Raw genomic sequence first — 12606 nt, forward strand, 5'->3', positions numbered from 1 at the left:
CCAGGGAAGCTTTCTGAATGTCCTGAAGGTGTCTTTAGCAAACCAGACAGCTGCGCTGTCTGATAAGCTTTGGTGTAATGACTGAGGGTCTCATTTAGATCTCGATGGACGAGATACTCCATCACAATGTAAAGTCTCTGAAGATATTTACCTGAATGCGTTGTGGTGAAGTTACAGATGATTCTGTGGAGATTATCTGGATTCGCTGAGAAGGGCTGTTCATCACTGGAAATCAGACAGGGAGGGCCACCCATTCGGCACCTAAGAAAAAGAAAAAATGTATCTATGACTTCAATGGTCCTGGAGTTTACTTGCTATGCAAAGCTGAACACTCTACGAGCACAGAAAGCATATTAACAGCAGTGGGTAAACCAAAGTGTGGTTGAAACCACATACTGCCCTTGATATTTTAGGAAGGCAGACTATTTATTATCCTATACTAAGGGGCACATTATGATGGAGGATTTTCCGCATCCCCTGGGCCGGCGGAAACCACCGCCGGCCCGGCGGATGCGGAAAATCCTCTGCGGACCCACCAAAGACCCACCGCCACATTAGGATGGCCGGTGGGTCCTGGTTTAGGTCCGCTGCTTTTCCGCCGCGGTTGGCTTACAACCGCGGCGGAAAAGGCCTAATATGGTGGCGTGTCTCTCAGACACCGCCAGCCATATTAGGATGTCTGAATCTCAATGCCTTTACACGGCGGCATGTCCGCCGTGCAAAGGCATACGGATTCTTGTTTGGGGGCCCGTTGCGGTCCCCCAGGGGTGCAGGGTGGGTGGGGGGTGGACATGGGGGGTACCTATGGTACCCCCCTGCATTTGCGTGCACAGAGCGGCAGGCACCGCGCGGTGCCTGCCGCTTTGTGCATGCAAATGCATAGCTTTCATTTTTAACATTGCGGCGGGTGCTGCTTGAAGCAGCACCCGCCGCAATGTAAAAAATAGAGGATGTGACCGCCAGGGTGGTGGTCACATCCTAATTGCACAGGAGGGAACTCCGCAGGCCATGCGGAGGTTCCCTCCTCCTCTATGGTCGCGGACGGACTCAAGTCCGTCCGCGATCATAATGACCCCCTCAGTGTGAAAACGATCTAGGCAAATGTGAATGAGAGTTACATTTCATCCAGCTATACAATTAAGCTGATATCATGGCATTCATCCAAAAGATGAGTAGAATGGAGGCGGACAGTGTACATTAGGGGAATGGGTGGATTTGGGACAAGGGCAGTATTAACTTTATTTTAACGCCTAAAACTTTTGCCATTCAAAAAAGAAAAGATTATCAAATTCCAACTGAATACGAAACTTCATCCTGGCTGCCAACTGATTCAAAGACTTATTGGCATTACTATACAGTCAGTTGTATTTGTCGTGAGAAATTAATTACACTGCAAAAAAGATAAAATACATTGCTAGATAGAAAAGGTAACATATTGATATGTGAACTTTATTTTCAATGGTGCAACTTTTATGAACTCTACACTCAGCGCTTTAAACTAATGCATGGCCAGTGACAAATCTTCACTCCATACAGTGTGATTTATTCAAACAAGCATTTACAATGCAATGGTCTCGGCATTATTAAAGGTAGAGCTATTGGCATTGCTCATGACATTTCTTTTTTTTAAAATCATAAATAAATGGCTTTATCATTTATATTGCCAATAGCTTGCATATGCGAGACCTATTGCATTATTACCCACACACAGAGTAAGTAATAGAGTAAGTAGTTGATAGTGAGTAGGAGAGAGTTATTAGGAAAGCGAGTATTAGAGAGCGAGTAGTACAAAGTGAAAGAGTGAGTATTAAATAGTGAGAGAGTGAGTAGTAAATAGTCCTAGAGCCACACATATTTACATGCACAGCCACACCCTTACATATACAAAGTGTATTTTTAGTTTCAGTAGTAAAGAGTGAGTAGTATAGAGTGACTAATTATGAGTGAGTAATGTTGAGTAGTAGAGTGTGTGTGTGTGTGTGAGAGAGAAAGTGTGTGTGTGAGAGTGTGAGAGAGAGTGTGAGAGAGTTTGTGTTGAGGAGAGAGAGAGAGAGTGTGTTTGTGAGAGAGAGTGTGTGTTTGCGAGAGAGAGTGTGTGTTTGAGAGAGAGTGTGTGTTTGTGAGAGAGAGTGTGTGTGTGAGAGAGAGTGTGTGTGTGAGAGAGAGTGTGTGTGTGTGTGTGTGTGTGAGTGTGTGTGTGTGTGTGTGAGTGTGTGTGTGAGTGTGTGTGTGAGTGTGTGTGTGAGTGTGTGTGTGTGTGTGTGTGTGAATGAGTGTGTGTGTGAGTGAGTGTGTGTGTGAGTGAGAGAGTGTGTGAAAGAGAGAGTGTGTGTGTGTGAGAGTGTGAGAGAGAGAGAGAGTGTGTGTGAGAGAGTGCGAGTGAGAGAGTGAGAGAGAGTGTGTGAGACAGAGTGGGAGAGAGACAGGAAGGTGCACTGGCCTACAAAGGCCTGGCAAACTTGTAATGTTTTGAAAGTGTGATCCTTTAGGGTTTGGGCATGAGCCATTAAGGTTGGCCGTGGCTTTTGAGAGTTGACTTTGTCAAAGCAGCTCAGGAACTACAGTTAACAACCCCAACAGAACCACCAAAAGTACCCGATGCTGCCTCCCATCAAAGCTGAAAACACCGCACTGAGTTACAACAGTGCAGAGCTACCACCCATGACCTGGAAAGCTACATGTAAGGTGTTCCAAATCACATGGCTGTTCATCGCGCAAAAATTTCTCATCACCCGATGTGACCGTGTGAAGAGTGTCAATACCATGTAGCACACAACAGCGCCGTCTGAGCAGGATGCTGTGTACACATCAGCTGAAAAACTGAATCTTCAAATATATAATTTTTTGGCCATTATCAATATTAATAAAAATATTGAATAGAATTGCATGGCAGAATGCATTAATCTTAATATAACGCTTCATACCACACTCCTTCCGTTTTTAAATACTGTAAACAATAGATGTGACTATCGCCCACTTTAATGATACCTAATTTACCGTCCTCAGAAGGGTGAAAGTCAGAGCCAGCCTTGCCAAGATTCGAATTCAATGACTTGGAGGACATTAATTCTCCGGACCGGAAGCTGCTTCGCAAAGGTAGGGCCGCCAGAGCGTCATAGAGCACGCATGCGTGTGCGTCTTGACGCATATTAAGTGTATGTCTTATTAAGCTGTTTTTGCTGATGTTGAGCGTCAGCAAAAATGTATCTTTTTGGTTTTGCCTATGTGGAAGAAGATCATTGGCAAAAAGCATAGGCAGAGTCAACAGATCAAGTGACACCAATGAAAGGCGAGACTTATCAACTTTGCCAATGCTTGTTCTCAGTGGGTAAAAGACACCATTTGCCCAAAAGGGTATTACTTAAAGCCAGCACGATAGCTTGATTGGTCAGCGCAGACAACAATAATACAACATTAAAATCAGCAAGGAAACTCGTCCTCACACCCTTCCCCTACGTTCCAAATTGTAATTTTCGGGAATCCCATGTATTGTCAACAGACACCCATAGCTGCAGACTAAGGAATTCAGGTTAACACAATGACACAGTTTTTACAGGAGTGCCCAAAAAACCCCTCATACAAAGAAATGTTGCCCAAATGTCTACAGAACAAAGTGGGCAGGAAACTCTGGCATTGTCGCAATTGTCTCCATTGGCATTCAACACAGGATATGGTAAGGGTTGTAGGCATTGCCAGGGGCGTGCGGAGTGACGATGGCTTCCACTTCCACCAACTCTACATGGTGGCGTGGGCAGACACCTACCTCGTTCAGACGTGGGCACAGGAAGACGACGGCTCAGACATTTGGTGCAGGGAGACACAGTGTGACGTGGATGACGTTGAACGGGCAGACCTGGGCACCAGAGTCAGCTTGCAGTTAGTGCCATGGGGGCTTCGAGGCCATAGGTTGGAATTTAGAGCTTCACTCATGGGACAGAGACCAGCCCAGACCACCAGTCTCCATCCATTGACTGGTCTGTGCAGAGGGGCAGGCCCCAGCCCAGTCACACATGTGCATGTGAATAACTTCTACCGTCTGAAGAATGCCCACTTGAAAACAGGAATTCTAGCAGGCCCCACTGTGGGAAAAATGTGCACGGCGACCGCGAATTTTCCGTTTGAAAAAATGACCACTCCTGGCCGTTTTCTTTCATTACTTCAGGATTTATTTTTAGCTACTTTTTTTTCCTTTTCTCTCGCTCGGTTTTTAATTCTCGGATCTTGTTGGGAGCGATACACAAAGGGGCAAATGTGAACTGTTGGAGACACGTTTGAAAGAACGATGGAAGAAATAGCATGTTTCCAAGGTTCTCACAAGTATTTATCCCCCCCCATTCATTGGTTGTTCAGCTCTTTGTTTAATACCTTCCATTTGCTAGTTTTAATTCCATTCTCTCTTTCAGTCTCACAAAATTGCTCTCCATCGTCTTGCACTTAGGCAATTTTTTCACTTATATATTTATTTAACGTTATTTTTTCCCCTCTCTTGCTACTTTATTATTCTTCCTGTCTTTTTTAAATACCTCTTTAATTCTGCTTTGTAAGTTCTTCTCGGGCATGATCCAAAAAAGGAATTTAAACAGAACCGTATGTTTTCTATTGTAATGTGGGGTTTTCTGTCCTTGTTTATTTTGCAGGCCTTGATCGTGCGCGTTTTGTATGATGGTTTTTCGGTTTTGTCTCTTTCTCAGAAATCTCCAGCGAAAGTCAAGTCAAGTCAAGTCATAAAATTTGTATAGCGCACTACATACCCAGAGGGTTTCAAGGCGCTTAGGAAGGGGAGGGGGATTATTTGTCAAATATCCACGTTTTAAGCTGCTTTCTGAACGCTAGGTGGTTCTGGGTGAGGCGAAGGTAAGCGGGGAGTGAGTTCCATGTTTTAGCAGCCAGGTATGAAAAGGATCTGCCTCCCATGGTTGTCTTGTTGATTCGAGGTACAGTGGCGAGGGCTTGGCTGGAAGAACGTAGTTGGCGGGAGGGGGTGTAGAAGGACATTCGAGAGTTGAGGCAATCTGGTCCGATGTCGTAGAGTGATTTGTGTGCGTGGGTAAGCAGTCGGAAAGTGATCCTCTTATTGACGGGTAGCCAGTGGAGGTCTTTAAGGTGACCAGAGATGTGTTCGTTGCGTGGGATGTCTAATATGAGCCTGGCTGAGGCGTTTTGGATTCGTTGGAGTTTCTTCTGGAGTTTTGCGGTAGTACCCGCGTAGAGGGTGTTTCCGTAGTCTAGTCGGCTCGTGACCAGAGCGTGGGTGACTGTTTTCCTTGTTTCGGAGGGGATCCAGCGAAATGTTTTTCTGAGCATGCGAAGAATGTTGAAGCAGGAAGAGGATACGGCGCTGACTTGTCTGTTCATTGAGAGTGAAGAATCCAGGATGACGCCAAGGTTCCGTGCGTGGTCTGTCGGGATGGGTGCTTTTCCGAGGGCTTCCGGCCACCAGGAGTCGTCCCATGCAGAGGGGGATGTACCTAAGATGAGGACTTCAGTTTTGTCTGAGTTCAGTTTCAGACGGCTGTGTTTCATCCATTCGGCAACTTCTTTCATTCCTTCGTGTAGGTTAGTTTTGGCGGTGCTGGGGTCATTGGTGAGAGAAAGGATCAGTTGAGTGTCGTCTGCGTAAGAGATGATGTTGAGGTTGTGTTGGCGTGCGATGGCCGCGAGGGGGCTCATGTATACGTTGAAGAGGGTGGGACTGAGTGAGGATCCTTGGGGTACGCCGCAGATGACTTCAGAGGCCTCGGACTTGAATGGAGGAAGGCGGACTCTCTGGGTTCTTCCGGTGAGGAACGAGGTGATCCATTCAAGTGCTTTTCCTTGGATTCCGATGTTATTGAGGCGTTGTAGAAGGGTGCTGTGGCAGACTGTATCGAATGCTGCAGAGAGGTCGAGGAGGATGAGGGCGACTGTGTCTCCATTGTCCAGTAGAGTTCGAATGTCGTCTGTTGCTGCGATGAGGGCGGTCTCAGTGCTGTGTTTTGCTCGGAAGCCAGATTGTGAGGGGTCGAGGGATTTGTTGGCTTCGAGGAAGGCGGCGAGCTGGTTGTTGACGGCTTTCTCGATGACTTTGGCCGGGAATGGAAGAAGCGAGATGGGGCGGTGATTTTTGAGTTCGGTGGGGTCCGCTGTTGGTTTTTTCAGAAGGGCGGTGAGTTCAGCGTGTTTCCAGTCTTCTGGGAAGGTAGCGGAGTTGAAGGAGCAGTTGATGACGTCTCGGAGGTGCGGTGCTATGACGGAGTCTGCTTTGTTGAAGATGTGGTGAGGGCATGGGTCTGTGGGGGATCCTGAGTGGATGGAATTCATCAGGCGGATGGTGTCCTCAGTGGAGATTGGGTTCCAGGCGTTAAGGGTGTTCACGGGGGGAAGATAGTCAGCAGATGGTAGGGTGGGTTGGTTTCCGGGTTGGTTGTCAAAGCTGTTGTGGATGTCTGCAATCTTGTTGTGGAAAAAAGAGGCTAGGGAGTCGCAGAGGGTTTGAGAGGGGGTGATGTCGTTGGAGTTGGCCGATGGATTGGAAAATTCCTTGACGATGTTGAAAAGTTCCTTGCTGTTGTGGGCGTTGTTGTCAAGTCGATCCTTGAATGCTGTTTTCTTGGCTTTTCGGATCAGTTGGTGGTGAGTGCGGGTGGCGCTTTTGAAGGCGTCCTTGGTGCTGGTGGTTGGGTCTTTTTTCCAGGCCTTTTCAAGGGAGCGGCAGAGTTTCTTGGACTTCTTGAGATCATCGTTGAACCATGAGGCTTTCTTGCTGCCAGGTTTGCTTTGACGTTTTTTCAGTGGAGCTAAGGTGTCGGCGGTGTTGGATAACCATAGGGTGAGGTTGGTGGCGGCTTCGTTGGCGTTAGAAGAGAGGGCTGGGGAGTTTCGAAGGAGCGATGCGGAGATTTGGTCCTTGGTGATTTTGTTCCAGTTTCTTTGCAGGGTAGGTTGGGAGTGGTTGATGGGTTTCGGCTTGTTGTAGGTGAAGTGAACGCAGCTGTGGTCAGTCCAGAGGAGATCCGTAGTGTGGCTGAAGGAGACATGGTTGCTGGATGTGAAGATGGGGTCGAGTGTGTGACCTGCGATGTGGGTGGGGGAAGTGACTAGTTGTTTAAGTCCGAGGTTGGCGAGGTTGTCCACGAGGGTGGCGGTGTTGTGGTCGTTTATCTTTTCAAGGTGAAAGTTGAGGTCTCCCAGAAGAATATAGTCTTTGGAGGGGAGCGCGTGTGGAGAGATGAAGTCCGTGATGTCTTCACTGAATTTTGCGCGGGGTCCTGGTGGTCTGTAGAGGAGGGTGCCTCTGAGTGTGGTCTTGGGGTCGATGTGGATCTGGAAGTGAAGGTGTTCGGAGTTGGCGAGGTTGGCGTCAGAGCTTGTTGAGATGCGGATAGATTTCTTATGGACGATAGCGATTCCTCCTCCTGTGTGGCTGGTACGGTCTTTGCGGGTGATCTTATAGTCTTCAGGGATGGCAATGGTGATGTCTGGGGCGGAGGAAGCATTCATCCATGTTTCCGTAAGGAAAGCGATGTCCGGAGAAATGGTGTCTAGTAGATTCCATAGGTCAATGGCGTGCCTGTGGACCGAACGGGTGTTGAGAAGGATGCATTGTAGGTGGTTGGGGTCGGGAATCTGTGGTGTGGTTGTAGCGGAGATGTTGTCGGTGCCGCTGAATTTGCAGGAGTAGCAAGAGAAAGGTCCATGGGTGTGTCCAGGAGCGGCTTGGACGCAGTTGGGGGCGCGACCGGGGTTAAGGGCTAGGAGGGAGGCGGCATCGTAGGTAATGCGGGAGGGCTGGGTAGCGCGAGGGGCAGGGGGTCTGGCGCTGGGCGCGGTCCAGGCGCGGACGGGCGTAGACGGGCTTACCTTTGGCACACCTTCGGCGCGGGTTGGGCGCGGTCGCTGCGCGTGAACGCTGCGCGCGGGAAGAACTGTCATATATGGATGGTGGAGGGGGAGGGGCGAGGGAGGGTCAGCAGGGAGGCGGGCCGGGCTGTGGGGGACGGTCTCTGAGGCACCACAACAACAAGTAAGATGGCGGCAGTGAAATAAAACGAAACTGGAGGAAGGCTGGGGCACAGGCAATCAGCAATGACTATAGTTTACTTTAGAGAGCAGTCTATGTAATGGACACTCAGCCTAGCTGTAAGTTCGCACTGCAGTTGTGGAAAGCGCGACTCAAGTGCTCTATTCAATGACCCCAAAAGCGCTAGCAGATAAAAATGCAAATGTTAGGCTTTTTTAAATTTACTTGCACTATAGCGCTATACAGCGCTATGCTCGCACTACAGCGCTATGCTGTGAAGGAGGCAGCAGGGGCGATACAGGCTTGAGCAGTTGTGGAAAGCGCGACTCAAGCGCTCTATTCAATGACCCCAAAAGCGCTAGCAGGTAAAAATGCAAATGTTAGGCTTTTTAAATTTACTCGCACTATAGCGCTATACAGCGCTATGCTCGCACTACAGCGCTATGCTGTGAAGGAGGCAGCAGGGGCGATACAGGCTTGAGCAAATAACGATACCAATCCGGAGCAGGGGGCGAGGGGAGCGGCCGCCTTCAGCAAGCGTCAGAAAGCTGTAGCCGCTCATTTGGACTGCTCGTGAACATTCCAAATCGGGCTTCTTAAAAGTTACTTGTGTTTTTTTTTTAACGTGCTTATAGGGTGCTTGTGATTACTAACAGACGTATGGCAATATTTGACTCTGGGTACACATACGAGGGAAGTTTTAACATAGAAGATGAAGGAACGCTATTTGCACGCTGACCTGGAATAGATTGTTTTAGGAAGTTTGGGCTCAGGGGCAGAGCTTTGTCAGTCAGATTGGGTGAGGTGAGCTACAGATTTCCTAACCGTCACGGTGGGATATCTTGTTAAAATACATCATATGGGAAGCAGGACACGAGGGTGGCTTACTGGGCAGTGGAACGAGAGAGGAGGGCGGATTCTTGAGGGTACTCAAGACACTATTATTCAAACTAGCCAACATTATCCCTACGTCCTTGTCACACTCGTGAGGTGCAGTGGCGTCACTAGGGTGGTGCGGACCGCACGTCACCATGAGTTACAGCACTGGGTGACACCAACCCTAGTGACGCCGCTGTAATGATGGACACAAAATCCAATTTAATGCCGTGTCTATCAACTCACAAAAGACGGCGGGAGGGGAGAAAAGCCTGGAAACGTGTGTATGAAGCAGGGGAAAGAGGGGGAAAATCACGTAATTTGCCACATTTAATGTTCGGGAGATGAATGTGCGCTCCAGGCAGTGGGACGTGTTTTGTGTGGGGTGTCTGTTAAATAAGAAAGGGTATTTTACCTCGATTACTCGGCCCTGCTAAAAATGAGCAGTGAGCTTGCCTCAATGCCGCTGGCTGATTTCCAGCTCTCCTCGCTGCCCGCGCTCAGCACATGCCGTCTGCTCCTCGCTGGTGTTTCCTCTGTCTCCACTCAGGGGGAGGGGAGCGGGGGCGTCGCAGGGGGCACTCTCTGTGTGCCGAGAAGCAGAAAAACAAAGCACAACGTTGGTGAGGTCTGTGTCCTGACTCTCACTGCTCCTGGGTGCGTGGGGCGCAGATGGGCTCCGGTGGACGTCCCCTACGATTTGCGGTGGGCAGCAGAACACGAGAGGCGCGATGTGTACTCTTGGGCACACAGAGAATGCCAGGTGGAGGAGGCTGCGACTTCTTGGGGCGGCTGTTGTTCTGAAATGGCCTAAAGAAAAGCGCCGCCATTTTCAGATTCGGGGGAGTGTTTTTTGCGCCCTGAGTGACAGACAACGTCACAGGGCTAAAGAATGCAAAAAATCACGCCCCCGAATCCGAAAAGGACGGGGCTACATCGGAGTGATGGATCTCTCCTCCAATGGCTGGCCTCCGTTTAGGAAGCCAGCCAATTGAGGAGAGGTCGAGTACAGAGGCGGGTTCAAGCCCCGTACTCAAAATCATTAATTCTCTGACCGGAAGCTGGCAAGCCAGCATTTCCGGTCCGAGACCTAAAAACCTATACCCAGTCTTAGCAGCAGCGATGAAAAGCCACCCAGTTCTTAAACTAATACATAAAGTTCTATTATCAGAGAGAAGGTGTCAGGAGCTTAAATGAAAAAACAGATCTTAGAAAATATAAACCCGGGATTGACATCCAGTCTTGTAAGCTCTTACATAACAACCTATATGTATCCATGTTAGGGTCAGAATCAAACGTAAGTCTTGCACTTGAGATAAAAATATATACATTTTTAAGTTACTTGAAGGAGTCTTTGTGTATACAATACATGCATGAGATAATGCACTGAATGTGAAAAAGCCTCATGGCCCAGAGTGCTTTTCAGAGCAAAATAATTATTATTTGCGTTTTAGTGACAACAGCTTCATCGTGCATTCCAATGGAGGCTGAAAAATACACCCAAGGATCCAATACTCCTGTGGCCTGATCTAAGATGGGATTTGCCATGTCTGAAGCCAGTGGCTGAAGAACACTCACCCAATTAGGACCCATTTTGTTATGGGAAAGCAGCAAGCAATTAAAAAGTAACATTCCATCAGGGATAGGATAATAAAGCATGTTCCTTGCATGATTAAGGGTAAGCTACTGCTACCTCGAAACCAAGACCCGAAAACTAGGAGCTGATAGATGAATCCAAGAAAAGCTAGATTTGTCAGAGAGACTTCCTTTCTGTTATATAAGGAAAAACAAATATTTCAAAAAGATCTAGCAAACGTTTCTGGATTTTGTTTAGTCAAATTACCACCTTACTTATTTCGATTTATTATAAGACAGTAAGTCTCTCAATATTGACTTTGCTTATATTATTACTGTTTTTTTGTTTTTTTTTTTGCCCTCATTTTACGACTTATATGTGTAAGGTTTTACTCGGGAGCCCGTTCCATCCAAACCTTCTATACCTTCACGGCCCCTTATTGGTCTATCTGAGGAGGGGTGTTTCTCATTTCCGGTGTTTTTAGGATTTGGGATCTCCTGTGACCTTTATCATAATCAATAATTCTGGTTTTGTGGGAATGAGCTAGCCTTCCTGGCTACTCGACGGGAATTATTCCAGTCTGAATTATTGTCTCCGCTTTAATCATTGGACTTTGTTTTTCGAGACCACATTCACTCGTTAAGATTTCTATTCTATGTTATAAAAATTTTCCCAGATTTCCCAAAAATTCAACTTTTTACCCGGTTTCCCTTGTCTGTCATTTCTATTAGTTTTTATTACTGAGTTTAGCCAATCCCCATGCTTTGGCGGTGTTGGTTTAATCCAATTTATACAAATTTGACGTCTAGCCAGAAGTATCAGTACAAACAGTAAGCTTTCTTGGTTTTTTGTTAACTTAACCAATTCGCTATTCATGTCGATCCCAAAGATAATAAGAGTTATACTCACATTTACTTGTTTTCCCAGAACCAGTGATATCATCTTACCCACTTCTTTCCAGAAGGTGTCTATCATGGGGCAGTCTATGAACATGTGTAGATCATTTGCCTTTTCCAGTCTGCATTTTGGGCAAGCTTTGACGGTGGTACCTTTGAATTTAGATAATTTTTTAGGGGTCCAATATGCCCTGTGTATTGTAAAAAGATGATTTCTCTTTAGCGCGGCTGGTTTTATGTGGGACCAACACTTTTCCAATGATTTTGTCCAAATGTTATATACATCTACGTCTGGTATGTCTTTCCTCCATAGTGCGTCTGGAATCTGTACATCTTCTTCTCCTGCTGTGATTAAAACCCAATACCACCTAGATATTTCCTTTTTTATTGGGGAGGATTTCAGCATTTCTTTCTCCATGTTTTCATTTCCCTCTTTCTTATCTGCGATCGATTTTGCCCAGCTTGTCAATTGATAGTATTTAAATTTGGACACTGTTTCGTTTGTATTTATAGCTAGTTGGTTCCAGGGGATTATGATATTTCCTGCCATCAGTTGACCCCATTTTACAATTCAATTTTCCTTTAAAGGTAGGGCCAAAGAGTCTTTTAAACATTCTGGAGTGCCTGGCGAATCCCAGATAGGGGCCTGTGAGCTATAATATGGTATGTTTAATTGCTTCTAACTTGGTACCATAATTTTACTGCATTGATTAATATCTTCAGTTTTATCTTTTTGAAAAATGTTGGGTGTCCAAATTTATATAGGAAATGATCACGTCTGCCTGTCATATTTTGCAGATAGTCAGGGAAAAACTGGGAGCTTTTAAGAAGTGGTCTCATATTTTTAAATTGGAATGCCTTACAGTATTCAATAAGATCAGGACTTGCTATTCCCCCTTCATGTTTTCCTCTCCTTAATTTTTTCCAGGATATTCTTGCTCCTTTCGATGACCAGATAAAACTTGTGATTTCTCCATGGATCTTCTTCAAGGCATCTCTCTTGAATTCCAATGGGATTGTATTAAAGAGATAGGTGAATTCGGGCACAATGGACATTTTTACTATATTTGATCTCCCCAGGAAACTAAGAGGTAGCCCATGCCATACTTTGAGTAATTTCGTGGTTTCAATGGCGATTCTATTCAGATTTATCTGGGGTATTTTTTCTATGTCTTTCACCAGTGTGATACCTAAGTATTTTATTTTTTCATTTGTGTATGGATTATTGACGGTTGTGTTCCAGCTCATAGCCTCGGTTT

The 12606-nt window shown here is 46.5% G+C and overlaps 1 protein-coding gene across 1 annotated transcript in view; it reads right to left on the reverse strand.

Annotated features, from left to right (window-relative positions):
* NR2C2 (nuclear receptor subfamily 2 group C member 2) overlaps nucleotides 1-12606 on the reverse strand; it is a 331335-nt gene that overhangs the window by 281608 nt on the left and 37121 nt on the right. The window contains exon 2 of the mRNA XM_086939253.1: nucleotides 152-261. Coding sequence (XP_086795379.1) covers nucleotides 152-223 — 72 coding nt within the window. The 5' untranslated portion in view covers nucleotides 224-261. The remainder of the gene's footprint in view (nucleotides 1-151; nucleotides 262-12606) is intronic.

The sequence above is a fragment of the Lissotriton vulgaris genome, chromosome 9 (assembly GCF_964263255.1).
Source record: "Lissotriton vulgaris chromosome 9, aLisVul1.2, whole genome shotgun sequence".
Classification (NCBI taxonomy): domain Eukaryota; kingdom Metazoa; phylum Chordata; class Amphibia; order Caudata; family Salamandridae; genus Lissotriton; species Lissotriton vulgaris.